Source organism: Oncorhynchus clarkii, unplaced genomic scaffold (genome assembly GCF_045791955.1).
Source record: "Oncorhynchus clarkii lewisi isolate Uvic-CL-2024 unplaced genomic scaffold, UVic_Ocla_1.0 unplaced_contig_6271_pilon_pilon, whole genome shotgun sequence".
In the NCBI taxonomy this organism is placed as follows: Eukaryota; Metazoa; Chordata; class Actinopteri; order Salmoniformes; family Salmonidae; genus Oncorhynchus; species Oncorhynchus clarkii.
The window spans coordinates 538744-559255 of NW_027261145.1; the positions used below are offsets into that span (position 1 = coordinate 538744).

Consider the following 20512-nt stretch of genomic DNA (forward strand, 5'->3'; position numbering starts at 1 on the left):
ACTTCTCCCCTCTCATACTTCTCCCCTCTCATCCTTCTCCCCTCTCATCCTTCTCCCCTCTCATCCTTCTCCCCTCTCATCCTTCTCTCCTCTCCTCCTTCTCCTCTCCTCCTCCCCTCTCATCCTTCTCTCCTCCTCCCCTCTCATCCTTCTCTCCTCCTCCCCTCTCATCCTTCTCTCCTCCTCCCCTCTCATCCTTCTCTCCTCCTCCCCTCTCATCCTTCTCTCCTCCTCCCCTCTCATCCTTCTCTCCTCCTTCTCCTCTCCTTCTCCCCTCTCATCCTTCTCCCCTCTCATTCTTCTCTCCTCTCCTTCTCATTCTCCTCTCCTTCTCTCCTCTCCTTCTCATTCTCCTCTCCTTCTCATTCTCCTCTCCTTCTCCCCTCTCATCCTCCTCTCCAGTGTTCCTAACTCGTGCCCGGCCAGTCCGAGGGGTGCGGGGTCATCGGGTTATCGCTACGGACGCAACGTGACATCTGACCTCCAGCTGGCTGCGGAGTTCGCTGCCAAGGCTGTCTCCGAGCAACAGCGGGGCGTTGCCGAGCAACACGGAGAGTCCGGCGGTGGAGACAGCCCCAAGGTATACTTCACTCTGTGTGTGTGTTTTATTTATATATATATATATATATATATATATATATATATATATATATATATATATATATATATATATATATATATATATAAATTAACCCCTCTCTCCTGTCTTATCCAGGATGAATCTAAGCCTCCCTACTCGTACGCCCAGTTGATAGTCCAGGCCATCTCTTCAGCACCAGACAGACAGCTGACCCTGTCTGGAATCTACACACACATCACCAAACACTACCCCTACTATCGCACTGCAGACAAGGGCTGGCAGGTAACTAGACACACACACACACGTCACCTACCACTACTACCAGGTAACTAGACACGTCACCTACCCCTACCACTACTACCAGGTAACTAGATACGTCACCTACCCCTACTACCAGGTAACTAGACACGTCACCTACCCCTACTACCAGGTAACTAGACACATCACCTACCCCTACTACCAGGTAACTAGACACGTCACCTACCCCTACTACCAGGTAACTAGACACGTCACCTACCCCTACTACCAGGTAACTAGACACATCACCTACCCCTACTACCAGGTATCTAGACACGTCACCTACCCCTACTACCAGGTAACTAGACACGTCACCTACCCCTACTACCAGGTAACTAGACACGTCACCTACCCCTACTACCAGGTAACTAGACACGTCACCTACCCCTACTACCAGGTAACTAGACACATCACCTACCCCTACTACCAGGTAACTAGACACGTCACCTACCCCTACTACCAGGTAACTAGACACGTCACCTACCAGGTAACTAGACACGTCACCTACCCCTACTACCAGGTAACTAGACACGTCACCTACCCCTACTACCAGGTAACTAGACACGTCACCTACCCCTACTACCAGGTAACTAGACACGTCACCTACCAGGTAACTAGACACGTCACCTACCCCTACTACCAGGTAACTAGACACGTCACCTACCCCTACTACCAGGTAACTAGACACGTCACCTACCCCTACTACCAGGTAACTAGACACGTCACCTACCCCTACTACCAGGTAACTAGACACGTCACCTACCCCTACTACCAGGTAACTAGACACGTCACCTACCCCTACTACCAGGTAACTAGACACGTCACCTACCCCTACTACCAGGTAACTAGACACGTCACCTACCCCTACTACCAGGTAACTAGACACGTCACCTACCCCTACTACCAGGTAACTAGACACGTCACCTACCCCTACTACCAGGTAACTAGACACGTCACCTACCTCTACTACCAGGTAACTAGACACGTCACCTACCCCTACTACCAGGTAACTAGACACGTCACCTACCCCTACTACCAGGTAACTAGACACGTCACCTACCCCTACTACCAGGTAACTAGACACGTCACCTACCCCTACTACCAGGTAACTAGACACGTCACCTACCTCTACTACCAGGTAACTAGACACGTCACCTACCCCTACTACCAGGTAACTAGACACGTCACCTACCCCTACTACCAGGTAACTAGACACGTCACCTACCCCTACTACCAGGTAACTAGACACGTCACCTACCCCTACTACCAGGTAACTAGACACGTCACCTACCCCTACTACCAGGTAACTAGACACGTCACCTACCCCTACTACCAGGTAACTAGACACGTCACCTACCCCTACTACCAGGTAACTAGACACGTCACCTACCCCTACTACCAGGTAACTAGAGACGTCACCTACCCCTACTACCAGGTAACTAGACACGTCACCTACCCCTACTACCAGGTAACTAGACACGTCACCTACCCCTACTACCAGGTAACTAGACACGTCACCTACCCCTACTACCAGGTAACTAGACACGTCACCTACCCCTACTACCAGGTAACTAGACACGTCACCTACCCCTACTACCAGGTAACTAGACACGTCACCTACCCCTACTACCAGGTAACTAGACACGTCACCTACCCCTACTACCAGGTAACTAGACACGTCACCTACCCCTACTACCAGGTAACTAGACACGTCACCTACCCCTACTACCAGGTAACTAGACACGTCACCTACCCCTACTACCAGGTAACTAGACACGTCACCTACCCCTACTACCAGGTAACTAGACACGTCACCTACCCCTACTACCAGGTAACTAGACACGTCACCTACCCCTACTACCAGGTAACTAGACACGTCACCTACCCCTACTACCAGGTAACTAGACACGTCACCTACCCCTACTACCAGGTAACTAGACACGTCACCTACCCCTACTACCAGGTAACTAGACACGTCACCTACCCCTACTACCAGGTAACTAGACACGTCACCTACCCCTACTACCAGGTAACTAGACACGTCACCTACCCCTACTACCAGGTAACTAGACACGTCACCTACCCCTACTACCAGGTAACTAGACACGTCACCTACCCCTACTACCAGGTAACTAGACACGTCACCTACCCCTACTACCAGGTAACTAGACACGTCACCTACCCCTACTACCAGGTAACTAGACACGTCACCTACCCCTACTACCAGGTAACTAGACACGTCACCTACCCCTACTACCAGGTAACTAGACACGTCACCTACCCCTACTACCAGGTAACTAGACACGTCACCTACCCCTACTACCAGGTAACTAGACACGTCACCTACCCCTACTACCAGGTAACTAGACACGTCACCTACCCCTACTACCAGGTAACTAGACACGTCACCTACCCCTACTACCAGGTAACTAGACACGTCACCTACCCCTACTACCAGGTAACTAGACACGTCACCTACCCCTACTACCAGGTAACTAGACACGTCACCTACCCCTACTACCAGGTAACTAGACACGTCACCTACCCCTACTACCAGGTAACTAGACACGTCACCTACCCCTACTACCAGGTAACTAGACACGTCACCTACCCCTACTACCAGGTAACTAGACACGTCACCTACCCCTACTACCAGGTAACTAGACACGTCACCTACCCCTACTACCAGGTAACTAGACACGTCACCTACCCCTACTACCAGGTAACTAGACACGTCACCTACCCCTACTACCAGGTAACTAGACACGTCACCTACCCCTACTACCAGGTAACTAGACACGTCACCTACCCCTACTACCAGGTAACTAGACACGTCACCTACCCCTACTACCAGGTAACTAGACACGTCACCTACCCCTACTACCAGGTAACTAGACACGTCACCTACCCCTACTACCAGGTAACTAGACACGTCACCTACCCCTACTACCAGGTAACTAGACACGTCACCTACCCCTACTACCAGGTAACTAGACACGTCACCTACCCCTACTACCAGGTAACTAGACACGTCACCTACCCCTACTACCAGGTAACTAGACACGTCACCTACCCCTACTACCAGGTAACTAGACACGTCACCTACCCCTACTACCAGGTAACTAGACACGTCACCTACCCCTACTACCAGGTAACTAGACACGTCACCTACCCCTACTACCAGGTAACTAGACACGTCACCTACCCCTACTACCAGGTAACTAGACACGTCACCTACCCCTACTACCAGGTAACTAGACACGTCACCTACCCCTACTACCAGGTAACTAGACACGTCACCTACCCCTACTACCAGGTAACTAGACACGTCACCTACCCCTACTACCAGGTAACTAGACACGTCACCTACCCCTACTACCAGGTAACTAGACACGTCACCTACCCCTACTACCAGGTAACTAGACACGTCACCTACCCCTACTACCAGGTAACTAGACACGTCACCTACCCCTACTACCAGGTAACTAGACACGTCACCTACCCCTACTACCAGGTAACTAGACACGTCACCTACCCCTACTACCAGGTAACTAGACACGTCACCTACCCCTACTACCAGGTAACTAGACACGTCACCTACCCCTACTACCAGGTAACTAGACACGTCACCTACCCCTACTACCAGGTAACTAGACACGTCACCTACCCCTACTACCAGGTAACTAGACACGTCACCTACCCCTACTACCAGGTAACTAGACACGTCACCTACCCCTACTACCAGGTAACTAGACACGTCACCTACCCCTACTACCAGGTAACTAGACACGTCACCTACCCCTACTACCAGGTAACTAGACACGTCACCTACCCCTACTACCAGGTAACTAGACACGTCACCTACCCCTACTACCAGGTAACTAGACACGTCACCTACCCCTACTACCAGGTAACTAGACACGTCACCTACCCCTACTACCAGGTAACTAGACACGTCACCTACCCCTACTACCAGGTAACTAGACACGTCACCTACCCCTACTACCAGGTAACTAGACACGTCACCTACCCCTACTACCAGGTAACTAGACACGTCACCTACCCCTACTACCAGGTAACTAGACACGTCACCTACCCCTACTACCAGGTAACTAGACACGTCACCTACCCCTACTACCAGGTAACTAGACACGTCACCTACCCCTACTACCAGGTAACTAGACACGTCACCTACCCCTACTACCAGGTAACTAGACACGTCACCTACCCCTACTACCAGGTAACTAGACACGTCACCTACCCCTACTACCAGGTAACTAGACACGTCACCTACCCCTACTACCAGGTAACTAGACACGTCACCTACCCCTACTACCAGGTAACTAGACACGTCACCTACCCCTACTACCAGGTAACTAGACACGTCACCTACCCCTACTACCAGGTAACTAGACACGTCACCTACCCCTACTACCAGGTAACTAGACACGTCACCTACCCCTACTACCAGGTAACTAGACACGTCACCTACCCCTACTACCAGGTAACTAGACACGTCACCTACCCCTACTACCAGGTAACTAGACACGTCACCTACCCCTACTACCAGGTAACTAGACACGTCACCTACCCCTACTACCAGGTAACTAGACACGTCACCTACCCCTACTACCAGGTAACTAGACACGTCACCTACCCCTACTACCAGGTAACTAGACACGTCACCTACCCCTACTACCAGGTAACTAGACACGTCACCTACCCCTACTACCAGGTAACTAGACACGTCACCTACCCCTACTACCAGGTAACTAGACACGTCACCTACCCCTACTACCAGGTAACTAGACACGTCACCTACCCCTACTACCAGGTAACTAGACACGTCACCTACCCCTACTACCAGGTAACTAGACACGTCACCTACCCCTACTACCAGGTAACTAGACACGTCACCTACCCCTACTACCAGGTAACTAGACACGTCACCTACCCCTACTACCAGGTAACTAGACACGTCACCTACCCCTACTACCAGGTAACTAGACACGTCACCTACCCCTACTACCAGGTAACTAGACACGTCACCTACCCCTACTACCAGGTAACTAGACACGTCACCTACCCCTACTACCAGGTAACTAGACACGTCACCTACCCCTACTACCAGGTAACTAGACACGTCACCTACCCCTACTACCAGGTAACTAGACACGTCACCTACCCCTACTACCAGGTAACTAGACACGTCACCTACCCCTACTACCAGGTAACTAGACACGTCACCTACCCCTACTACCAGGTAACTAGACACGTCACCTACCCCTACTACCAGGTAACTAGACACGTCACCTACCCCTACTACCAGGTAACTAGACACGTCACCTACCCCTACTACCAGGTAACTAGACACGTCACCTACCCCTACTACCAGGTAACTAGACACGTCACCTACCCCTACTACCAGGTAACTAGACACGTCACCTACCCCTACTACCAGGTAACTAGACACGTCACCTACCCCTACTACCAGGTAACTAGACACGTCACCTACCCCTACTACCAGGTAACTAGACACGTCACCTACCCCTACTACCAGGTAACTAGACACGTCACCTACCCCTACTACCAGGTAACTAGACACGTCACCTACCCCTACTACCAGGTAACTAGACACGTCACCTACCCCTACTACCAGGTAACTAGACACGTCACCTACCCCTACTACCAGGTAACTAGACACGTCACCTACCCCTACTACCAGGTAACTAGACACGTCACCTACCCTACTACCAGGTAACTAGACACGTCACCTACCCCTACTACCAGGTAACTAGACACGTCACCTACCCCTACTACCAGGTAACTAGACACGTCACCTACCCCTACTACCAGGTAACTAGACACGTCACCTACCCCTACTACCAGGTAACTAGACACGTCACCTACCCCTACTACCAGGTAACTAGACACGTCACCTACCCCTACTACCAGGTAACTAGACACGTAACTAGACACGTCACCTACCCCTACTACCAGGTAACTAGACACGTCACCTACCCCTACTACCAGGTAACTAGACACGTCACCTACCCCTACTACCAGGTAACTAGACACGTCACCTACCCCTACTACCAGGTAACTAGACACGTCACCTACCCCTACTACCAGGTAACTAGACACGTCACCTACCCCTACTACCAGGTAACTAGACACGTCACCTACCCCTACTACCAGGTAACTAGACACGTCACCTACCCCTACTACCAGGTAACTAGACACGTCACCTACCCCTACTACCAGGTAACTAGACACGTCACCTACCCCTACTACCAGGTAACTAGACACGTCACCTACCCCTACTACCAGGTAACTAGACACGTCACCTACCCCTACTACCAGGTAACTAGACACGTCACCTACCCCTACTACCAGGTAACTAGACACGTCACCTACCCCTACTACCAGGTAACTAGACACGTCACCTACCCCTACTACCAGGTAACTAGACACGTCACCTACCCCTACTACCAGGTAACTAGACACGTCACCTACCCCTACTACCAGGTAACTAGACACGTCACCTACCCCTACTACCAGGTAACTAGAAACGTCACCTACCCCTACTACCAGGTAACTAGACACGTCACCTACCCCTACTACCAGGTAACTAGACACGTCACCTACCCCTACTACCAGGTAACTAGACACGTCACCTACCCCTACTACCAGGTAACTAGACACGTCACCTACCCCTACTACCAGGTAACTAGACACGTCACCTACCCCTACTACCAGGTAACTAGACACGTCACCTACACCTACTACCAGGTAACTAGACACGTCACCTACCCCTACTACCAGGTAACTAGACACGTCACCTACCCCTACTACCAGGTAACTAGACACGTCACCTACCCCTACTACCAGGTAACTAGACACGTCACCTACCCCTACCACTACTACCAGGTAACTAGACACGTCACCTACCCCTACTACCAGGTAACTAGACACGTCACCTACCCCTACTACCAGGTAACTAGACACGTCACCTACCCCTACTACCAGGTAACTAGACACGTCACCTACCCCTACTACCAGGTAACTAGACACGTCACCTACCCCTACTACCAGGTAACTAGACACGTCACCTACCCCTACTACCAGGTAACTAGACACGTCACCTACCCCTACTACCAGGTAACTAGACACGTCACCTACCCCTACTACCAGGTAACTAGACACGTCACCTACCCCTACTACCAGGTAACTAGACACGTCACCTACCCCTACTACCAGGTAACTAGACACGTCACCTACCCCTACTACCAGGTAACTAGACACGTCACCTACCCCTACTACCAGGTAACTAGACACGTCACCTACCCCTACTACCAGGTAACTAGACACGTCACCTACCCCTACTACCAGGTAACTAGACACGTCACCTACCCCTACTACCAGGTAACTAGACACGTCACCTACCCCTACTACCAGGTAACTAGACACGTCACCTACCCCTACTACCAGGTAACTAGACACGTCACCTACCCCTACTACCAGGTAACTAGACACGTCACCTACCCCTACTACCAGGTAACTAGACACGTCACCTACCCCTACTACCAGGTAACTAGACACGTCACCTACCCCTACTACCAGGTAACTAGACACGTCACCTACCCCTACTACCAGGTAACTAGACACGTCACCTACCCCTACTACCAGGTAACTAGACACGTCACCTACCCCTACTACCAGGTAACTAGACACGTCACCTACCCCTACTACCAGGTAACTAGACACGTCACCTACCCCTACTACCAGGTAACTAGACACGTCACCTACCCCTACTACCAGGTAACTAGACACGTCACCTACCCCTACTACCAGGTAACTAGACACGTCACCTACCCCTACTACCAGGTAACTAGACACGTCACCTACCCCTACTACCAGGTAACTAGACACGTCACCTACCCCTACTACCAGGTAACTAGACACGTCACCTACCCCTACTACCAGGTAACTAGACACGTCACCTACCCCTACTACCAGGTAACTAGACACGTCACCTACCCCTACTACCAGGTAACTAGACACGTCACCTACCCCTACTACCAGGTAACTAGACACGTCACCTACCCCTACTACCAGGTAACTAGACACGTCACCTACCCCTACTACCAGGTAACTAGACACGTCACCTACCCCTACTACCAGGTAACTAGACACGTCACCTACCCCTACTACCAGGTAACTAGACACGTCACCTACCCCTACTACCAGGTAACTAGACACGTCACCTACCCCTACTACCAGGTAACTAGACACGTCACCTACCCCTACTACCAGGTAACTAGACACGTCACCTACCCCTACTACCAGGTAACTAGACACGTCACCTACCCCTACTACCAGGTAACTAGACACGTCACCTACCCCTACTACCAGGTAACTAGACACGTCACCTACCCCTACTACCAGGTAACTAGACACGTCACCTACCCCTACTACCAGGTAACTAGACACGTCACCTACCCCTACTACCAGGTAACTAGACACGTCACCTACCCCTACTACCAGGTAACTAGACACGTCACCTACCCCTACTACCAGGTAACTAGACACGTCACCTACCCCTACTACCAGGTAACTAGACACGTCACCTACCCCTACTACCAGGTAACTAGACACGTCACCTACCCCTACTACCAGGTAACTAGACACGTCACCTACCCCTACTACCAGGTAACTAGACACGTCACCTACCCCTACTACCAGGTAACTAGACACGTCACCTACCCCTACTACCAGGTAACTAGACACGTCACCTACCCCTACTACCAGGTAACTAGACACGTCACCTACCCCTACTACCAGGTAACTAGACACGTCACCTACCCCTACTACCAGGTAACTAGACACGTCACCTACCCCTACTACCAGGTAACTAGACACGTCACCTACCCCTACTACCAGGTAACTAGACACGTCACCTACCCCTACTACCAGGTAACTAGACACGTCACCTACCCCTACTACCAGGTAACTAGACACGTCACCTACCCCTACTACCAGGTAACTAGACACGTCACCTACCCCTACTACCAGGTAACTAGACACGTCACCTACCCCTACTACCAGGTAACTAGACACGTCACCTACCCCTACTACCAGGTAACTAGACACGTCACCTACCCCTACTACCAGGTAACTAGACACGTCACCTACCCCTACTACCAGGTAACTAGACACGTCACCTACCCCTACTACCAGGTAACTAGACACGTCACCTACCCCTACTACCAGGTAACTAGACACGTCACCTACCCCTACTACCAGGTAACTAGACACGTCACCTACCCCTACTACCAGGTAACTAGACACGTCACCTACCCCTACTACCAGGTAACTAGACACGTCACCTACCCCTACTACCAGGTAACTAGACACGTCACCTACCCCTACTACCAGGTAACTAGACACGTCACCTACCCCTACTACCAGGTAACTAGACACGTCACCTACCCCTACTACCAGGTAACTAGACACGTCACCTACCCCTACTACCAGGTAACTAGACACGTCACCTACCCCTACTACCAGGTAACTAGACACGTCACCTACCCCTACTACCAGGTAACTAGACACGTCACCTACCCCTACTACCAGGTAACTAGACACGTCACCTACCCCTACTACCAGGTAACTAGACACGTCACCTACCCCTACTACCAGGTAACTAGACACGTCACCTACCCCTACTACCAGGTAACTAGACACGTCACCTACCCCTACTACCAGGTAACTAGACACGTCACCTACCCCTACTACCAGGTAACTAGACACGTCACCTACCCCTACTACCAGGTAACTAGACACGTCACCTACCCCTACTACCAGGTAACTAGACACGTCACCTACCCCTACTACCAGGTAACTAGACACGTCACCTACCCCTACTACCAGGTAACTAGACACGTCACCTACCCCTACTACCAGGTAACTAGACACGTCACCTACCCCTACTACCAGGTAACTAGACACGTCACCTACCCCTACTACCAGGTAACTAGACACGTCACCTACCCCTACTACCAGGTAACTAGACACGTCACCTACCCCTACTACCAGGTAACTAGACACGTCACCTACCCCTACTACCAGGTAACTAGACACGTCACCTACCCCTACTACCAGGTAACTAGACACGTCACCTACCCCTACTACCAGGTAACTAGACACGTCACCTACCCCTACTACCAGGTAACTAGACACGTCACCTACCCCTACTACCAGGTAACTAGACACGTCACCTACCCCTACTACCAGGTAACTAGACACGTCACCTACCCCTACTACCAGGTAACTAGACACGTCACCTACCCCTACTACCAGGTAACTAGACACGTCACCTACCCCTACTACCAGGTAACTAGACACGTCACCTACCCCTACTACCAGGTAACTAGACACGTCACCTACCCCTACTACCAGGTAACTAGACACGTCACCTACCCCTACTACCAGGTAACTAGACACGTCACCTACCCCTACTACCAGGTAACTAGACACGTCACCTACCCCTACTACCAGGTAACTAGACACGTCACCTACCCCTACTACCAGGTAACTAGACACGTCACCTACCCCTACTACCAGGTAACTAGACACGTCACCTACCCCTACTACCAGGTAACTAGACACGTCACCTACCCCTACTACCAGGTAACTAGACACGTCACCTACCCCTACTACCAGGTAACTAGACACGTCACCTACCCCTACTACCAGGTAACTAGACACGTCACCTACCCCTACTACCAGGTAACTAGACACGTCACCTACCCCTACTACCAGGTAACTAGACACGTCACCTACCCCTACTACCAGGTAACTAGACACGTCACCTACCCCTACTACCAGGTAACTAGACACGTCACCTACCCCTACTACCAGGTAACTAGACACGTCACCTACCCCTACTACCAGGTAACTAGACACGTCACCTACCCCTACTACCAGGTAACTAGACACGTCACCTACCCCTACTACCAGGTAACTAGACACGTCACCTACCCCTACTACCAGGTAACTAGACACGTCACCTACCCCTACTACCAGGTAACTAGACACGTCACCTACCCCTACTACCAGGTAACTAGACACGTCACCTACCCCTACTACCAGGTAACTAGACACGTCACCTACCCCTACTACCAGGTAACTAGACACGTCACCTACCCCTACTACCAGGTAACTAGACACGTCACCTACCCCTACTACCAGGTAACTAGACACGTCACCTACCCCTACTACCAGGTAACTAGACACGTCACCTACCCCTACTACCAGGTAACTAGACACGTCACCTACCCCTACTACCAGGTAACTAGACACGTCACCTACCCCTACTACCAGGTAACTAGACACGTCACCTACCCCTACTACCAGGTAACTAGACACGTCACCTACCCCTACTACCAGGTAACTAGACACGTCACCTACCCCTACTACCAGGTAACTAGACACGTCACCTACCCCTACTACCAGGTAACTAGACACGTCACCTACCCCTACTACCAGGTAACTAGACACGTCACCTACCCCTACTACCAGGTAACTAGACACGTCACCTACCCCTACTACCAGGTAACTAGACACGTCACCTACCCCTACTACCAGGTAACTAGACACGTCACCTACCCCTACTACCAGGTAACTAGACACGTCACCTACCCCTACTACCAGGTAACTAGACACGTCACCTACCCCTACTACCAGGTAACTAGACACGTCACCTACCCCTACTACCAGGTAACTAGACACGTCACCTACCCCTACTACCAGGTAACTAGACACGTCACCTACCCCTACTACCAGGTAACTAGACACGTCACCTACCCCTACTACCAGGTAACTAGACACGTCACCTACCCCTACTACCAGGTAACTAGACACGTCACCTACCCCTACTACCAGGTAACTAGACACGTCACCTACCCCTACTACCAGGTAACTAGACACGTCACCTACCCCTACTACCAGGTAACTAGACACGTCACCTACCCCTACTACCAGGTAACTAGACACGTCACCTACCCCTACTACCAGGTAACTAGACACGTCACCTACCCCTACTACCAGGTAACTAGACACGTCACCTACCCCTACTACCAGGTAACTAGACACGTCACCTACCCCTACTACCAGGTAACTAGACACGTCACCTACCCCTACTACCAGGTAACTAGACACGTCACCTACCCCTACTACCAGGTAACTAGACACGTCACCTACCCCTACTACCAGGTAACTAGACACGTCACCTACCCCTACTACCAGGTAACTAGACACGTCACCTACCAGGTAACTAGACACGTCACCTACCCCTACCACTACTACCAGGTAACTAGACACATCACCTACCCCTACTACCAGGTAACTAGACACGTCACCTACCCCTACTACCAGGTAACTAGACACGTCACCTACCCCTACTACCAGGTAACTAGACACGTCACCTACCCCTACTACCAGGTAACTAGACACGTCACCTACCCCTACTACCAGGTAACTAGACACGTCACCTACCCCTACTACCAGGTAACTAGACACGTCACCTACCCCTACTACCAGGTAACTAGACACGTCACCTACCCCTACTACCAGGTAACTAGACACGTCACCTACCCCTACTACCAGGTAACTAGACACGTCACCTACCCCTACTACCAGGTAACTAGACACGTCACCTACCCCTACTACCAGGTAACTAGACACGTCACCTACCCCTACTACCAGGTAACTAGACACGTCACCTACCCCTACTACCAGGTAACTAGACACGTCACCTACCCCTACTACCAGGTAACTAGACACGTCACCTACCCCTACTACCAGGTAACTAGACACGTCACCTACCCCTACTACCAGGTAACTAGACACGTCACCTACCCCTACTACCAGGTAACTAGACACGTCACCTACCCCTACTACCAGGTAACTAGACACGTCACCTACCCCTACTACCAGGTAACTAGACACGTCACCTACCCCTACTACCAGGTAACTAGACACGTCACCTACACCTACTACCAGGTAACTAGACACGTCACCTACCCCTACTACCAGGTAACTAGACACGTCACCTACCCCTACTACCAGGTAACTAGACACGTCACCTACCCCTACTACCAGGTAACTAGACACGTCACCTACCCTTACTACCAGGTAACTAGACACGTCACCTACCCCTACTACCAGGTAACTAGACACGTCACCTACCCTTACTACCAGGTAACTAGACACGTCACCTACCCCTACTACCAGGTAACTAGACACGTCACCTACCCCTACTACCAGGTAACTAGACACGTCACCTACCCTTACTACCAGGTAACTAGACACGTCACCTACCCCTACTACCAGGTAACTAGACACGTCACCTACCCCTACTACCAGGTAACTAGACACGTCACCTACCCCTACTACCAGGTAACTAGACACGTCACCTACCCCTACTACCAGGTAACTAGACACGTCACCTACCCCTACTACCAGGTAACTAGACACGTCACCTACCCCTACTACCAGGTAACTAGACACGTCACCTACCCCTACTACCAGGTAACTAGACACGTCACCTACCCCTACTACCAGGTAACTAGACACGTCACCTACCCCTACTACCAGGTAACTAGACACGTCACCTACCCCTACTACCAGGTAACTAGACACGTCACCTACCCCTACTACCAGGTAACTAGACACGTCACCTACCCCTACTACCAGGTAACTAGACACGTCACCTACCCCTACTACCAGGTAACTAGACACGTCACCTACCCCTACTACCAGGTAACTAGACACGTCACCTACCCCTACTACCAGGTAACTAGACACGTCACCTACACCTACTACCAGGTAACTAGACACGTCACCTACCCCTACTACCAGGTAACTAGACACGTCACCTACCCCTACTACCAGGTAACTAGACACGTCACCTACCCCTACTACCAGGTAACTAGACACGTCACCTACCCCTACTACCAGGTAACTAGACACGTCACCTACCACTACTACCAGGTAACTAGACACGTCACCTACCCCTACTACCAGGTAACTAGACACATCACCTACCCCTACCACTACTACCAGGTAACTAGACACGTCACCTACCCCTACTACCAGGTAACTAGACACGTCACCTACCCTTACTACCAGGTAACTAGACACGTCACCTACCCCTACTACCAGGTAACTAGACACGTCACCTACCCCTACTACCAGGTAACTAGACACGTCACCTACCCCTACTACCAGGTAACTAGACACGTCACCTACCCCTACTACCAGGTAACTAGACACGTCACCTACCCCTACTACCAGGTAACTAGACACGTCACCTACCCCTACTACCAGGTAACTAGACACGTCACCTACCCCTACTACCAGGTAACTAGACACGTCACCTACCCCTACTACCAGGTAACTAGACACGTCACCTACCCCTACTACCAGGTAACTAGACACGTCACCTACCCCTACTACCAGGTAACTAGACACGTCACCTACCCCTACTACCAGGTAACTAGACACGTCACCTACCCCTACTACCAGGTAACTAGACACGTCACCTACCCCTACTACCAGGTAACTAGACACGTCACCTACCCCTACTACCAGGTAACTAGACACGTCACCTACCCCTACTACCAGGTAACTAGACACGTCACCTACCCCTACTACCAGGTAACTAGACACGTCACCTACCCCTACTACCAGGTAACTAGACACGTCCCCTACCACTACTACCAGGTAACTAGACACGTCACCTACCCCTACCACTACTACCAGGTAACTAGACACGTCACCTACCCCTACCACTACTACCAGGTAACTAGACACGTCACCTACCCCTACCACTACTACCAGGTAACTAGACACGTCACCTACCCCTACCACTACTACCAGGTAACTAGACACGTCACCTACCCCTACTACCAGGTAACTAGACACGTCACCTACCCCTACTACCAGGTAACTAGACACGTCACCTACCCCTACTACCAGGTAACTAGACACGTCACCTACCCCTACTACCAGGTAACTAGACACGTCACCTACCCCTACTACCAGGTAACTAGACACGTCACCTACCCCTACTACCAGGTAACTAGACACGTCACCTACCCCTACTACCAGGTAACTAGACACGTCACCTACCCCTACTACCAGGTAACTAGACACGTCACCTACCCCTACTACCAGGTAACTAGACACGTCACCTACCCCTACTACCAGGTAACTAGACACGTCACCTACCACTACTACCAGGTAACTAGACACGTCACCTACCCCTACTACCAGGTAACTAGACACGTCACCTACCCCTACTACCAGGTAACTAGACACGTCACCTACCCCTACTACCAGGTAACTAGACACGTCACCTACCCCTACTACCAGGTAACTAGACACGTCACCTACCCCTACTACCAGGTAACTAGACACGTCACCTACCCCTACTACCAGGTAACTAGACACGTCACCTACCCCTACTACCAGGTAACTAGACACGTCACCTACCCCTACTACCAGGTAACTAGACACGTCACCTACCCCTACTACCAGGTAACTAGACACGTCACCTACCCCTACTACCAGGTAACTAGACACGTCACCTACCCCTACTACCAGGTAACTAGACACGTCACCTACCCCTACTACCAGGTAACTAGACACGTCACCTACCCCTACTACCAGGTAACTAGACACGTCACCTACCCCTACTACCAGGTAACTAGACACGTCACCTACCCCTACTACCAGGTAACTAGACACGTCACCTACCCCTACTACCAGGTAACTAGACACGTCCCCTACCACTACTACCAGGTAACTAGACACGTCACCTACCCCTACCACTACTACCAGGTAACTAGACACGTCACCTACCCCTACCACTACTACCAGGTAACTAGACACGTCACCTACCCCTACCACTACTACCAGGTAACTAGACACGTCACCTACCCCTACCACTACTACCAGGTAACTAGACACGTCACCTACCCCTACTACCAGGTAACTAGACACGTCACCTACCCCTACTACCAGGTAACTAGACACGTCACCTACCCCTACTACCAGGTAACTAGACACGTCACCTACCCCTACTACCAGGTAACTAGACACGTCACCTACCCCTACTACCAGGTAACTAGACACGTCACCTACCCCTACTACCAGGTAACTAGACACGTCACCTACCCCTACTACCAGGTAACTAGACACGTCACCTACCCCTACTACCAGGTAACTAGACACGTCACCTACCCCTACTACCAGGTAACTAGACACGTCACCTACCCCTACTACCAGGTAACTAGATACGTCACCTACCACTACTACCAGGTAACTAGACACGTCACCTACCCCTACTACCAGGTAACTAGACACGTCACCTACCCCTACTACCAGGTAACTAGACACGTCACCTACCCCTACTACCAGGTAACTAGACACGTCACCTACCCCTACTACCAGGTAACTAGACACGTCACCTACCCCTACTACCAGGTAACTAGACACGTCACCTACCCCTACTACCAGGTAACTAGACACGTCACCTACCCCTACTACCAGGTAACTAGACACGTCACCTACCCCTACTACCAGGTAACTAGACACGTCACCTACCCCTACTACCAGGTAACTAGACACGTCACCTACCCCTACCACTACTACCAGGTAACTAGACACGTCACCTACCCCTACTACCAGGTAACTAGACACGTCACCTACCCCTACTACCAGGTAACTAGACACGTCACCTACCCCTACTACCAGGTAACTAGACACGTCACCTACCCCTACTACCAGGTAACTAGACACGTCACCTACCCCTACTACCAGGTAACTAGACACGTCACCTACACCTACTACCAGGTAACTAGACACGTCACCTACCCCTACTACCAGGTAACTGGACACGTCACCTACCCCTACTACCAGGTAACTAGACACGTCACCTACCCCTACTACCAGGTAACTAGACACGTCACCTACCCCTACTACCAGGTAACTAGACACGTCACCTACCCCTACTACCAGGTAACTAGACACGTCACCTACCCCTACTACCAGGTAACTAGACACGTCACCTACCCCTACTACCAGGTAACTAGACACGTCACCTACCCCTACTACCAGGTAACTAGACACGTCACCTACCCTTACTTCCAGGTAACTAGACACGTCGCCTACCCTTACTTCCAGGTAACTAGACACGTCGCCTACCCCTACTACCAGGTAACTAGACACGTCGCCTACCCTTACTACCAGGTAACTAGACACGTCACCTACCCCTACTACCAGGTAACTAGACACGTCACCTACCCCTACTACCAGGTAACTAGACACGTCACCTACCCCTACTACCAGGTAACTAGACACGTCACCTACCCCTACTACCAGGTAACTAGACACGTCACCTACCCCTACTACCAGGTAACTAGACACGTCACCTACCCCTACTACCAGGTAACTAGACACGTCACCTACCCCTACTACCAGGTAACTAGACACGTCACCTACCCCTACTACCAGGTAACTAGACACGTCACCTACCCCTACTACCAGGTAACTAGACACGTCACCTACCCCTACTACCAGGTAACTAGACACGTCACCTACCCCTACTACCAGGTAACTAGACACGTCACCTACCCCTACTACCAGGTAACTAGACACGTCACCTACCCCTACTACCAGGTAACTAGACACGTCACCTACACCTACTACCAGGTAACTAGACACGTCACCTACCCCTACTACCAGGTAACTAGACACGTCACCTACCCCTACTACCAGGTAACTAGACACGTCACCTACCCCTACTACCAGGTAACTAGACACGTCACCTACCCCTACTACCAGGTAACTAGACACATCACCTACCCCTACTACCAGGTAACTAGACACATCACCTACCCCTACCACTACTACCAGGTAACTAGACACGTCACCTACCCCTACTACCAGGTAACTAGACACGTCACCTACCCCTACTACCAGGTAACTAGACACGTCACCTACCCCTACTACCAGGTAACTAGACACGTCACCTACCCCTACTACCAGGTAACTAGACACGTCACCTACCCCTACTACCAGGTAACTAGACACGTCACCTACCCCTACTACCAGGTAACTAGACACGTCACCTACCCCTACTACCAGGTAACTAGACACGTCACCTACCCCTACTACCAGGTAACTAGACACGTCACCTACCCCTACTACCAGGTAACTAGACACGTCACCTACCCCTACCACTACTACCAGGTAACTAGACACGTCACCTACCCCTACCACTACTACCAGGTAACTAGACACGTCACCTACCCCTACCACTACTACCAGGTAACTAGACACGTCACCTACCCCTACCACTACTACCAGGTAACTAGACACGTCACCTACCCCTACCACTACTACCAGGTAACTAGACACGTCACCTACCCCTACCACTACTACCAGGTAACTAGACACGTCACCTACCCCTACTACCAGGTAACTAGACACGTCACCTACCCCTACTACCAGGTAACTAGACACGTCACCTACCCCTACTACCAGGTAACTAGACACGTCACCTACCCCTACTACCAGGTAACTAGACACGTCACCTACCCCTACTACCAGGTAACTAGACACGTCACCTACCCCTACTACCAGGTAACTAGACACGTCACCTACACCTACTACCAGGTAACTAGACACGTCACCTACCCCTACTACCAGGTAACTAGACACGTCACCTACCCCTACTACCAGGTAACTAGACACGTCACCTACCCCTACTACCAGGTAACTAGACACGTCACCTACCCCTACTACCAGGTAACTAGACACGTCACCTACCCCTACTACCATGTAACTAGACACGTCACCTACCCCTACTACCAGGTAACTAGACACGTCACCTACCCCTACTACCAGGTAACTAGACACGTCACCTACCCCTACTACCAGGTAACTAGACACGTCACCTACCCCTACTACCAGGTAACTAGACACGTCACCTACCCCTACTACCAGGTAACTAGACACGTCACCTACCCCTACTACCAGGTAACTAGACACGTCACCTACCCCTACTACCAGGTAACTAGACACGTCACCTACCCCTACTACCAGGTAACTAGACACGTCACCTACCCCTACTACCAGGTAACTAGACACGTCACCTACCCCTACTACCAGGTAACTAGACACGTCACCTACCCCTACTACCAGGTAACTAGACACGTCACCTACCCCTACTACCAGGTAACTAGACACGTCACCTACCCCTACTACCAGGTAACTAGACACGTCACCTACCCCTACTACCAGGTAACTAGACACGTCACCTACCCCTACTACCAGGTAACTAGACACGTCACCTACCCCTACTACCAGGTAACTAGACACGTCACCTACCCCTACTACCAGGTAACTAGACACGTCACCTACCCCTACTACCAGGTAACTAGACACGTCACCTACCCCTACTACCAGGTAACTAGACACATCACCTACCAGGTAACTAGACACATCACCTACCCCTACCACTACTACCACGTAACTAGACACACACCTACCCCTACTACCAGGTAA

At 51.3% G+C, this 20512-nt stretch overlaps 1 protein-coding gene across 1 annotated transcript in view; it reads left to right on the forward strand.

Moving 5' to 3' along the window:
- LOC139405255 (forkhead box protein K1-like) overlaps positions 1–20512 on the forward strand; it is a 57354-nt gene that overhangs the window by 15335 nt on the left and 21507 nt on the right. Inside the window, exons 3-4 of the mRNA XM_071147700.1 lie at positions 403–580; positions 716–862. Coding sequence (XP_071003801.1) covers positions 403–580; positions 716–862 — 325 coding nt within the window. The remainder of the gene's footprint in view (positions 1–402; positions 581–715; positions 863–20512) is intronic.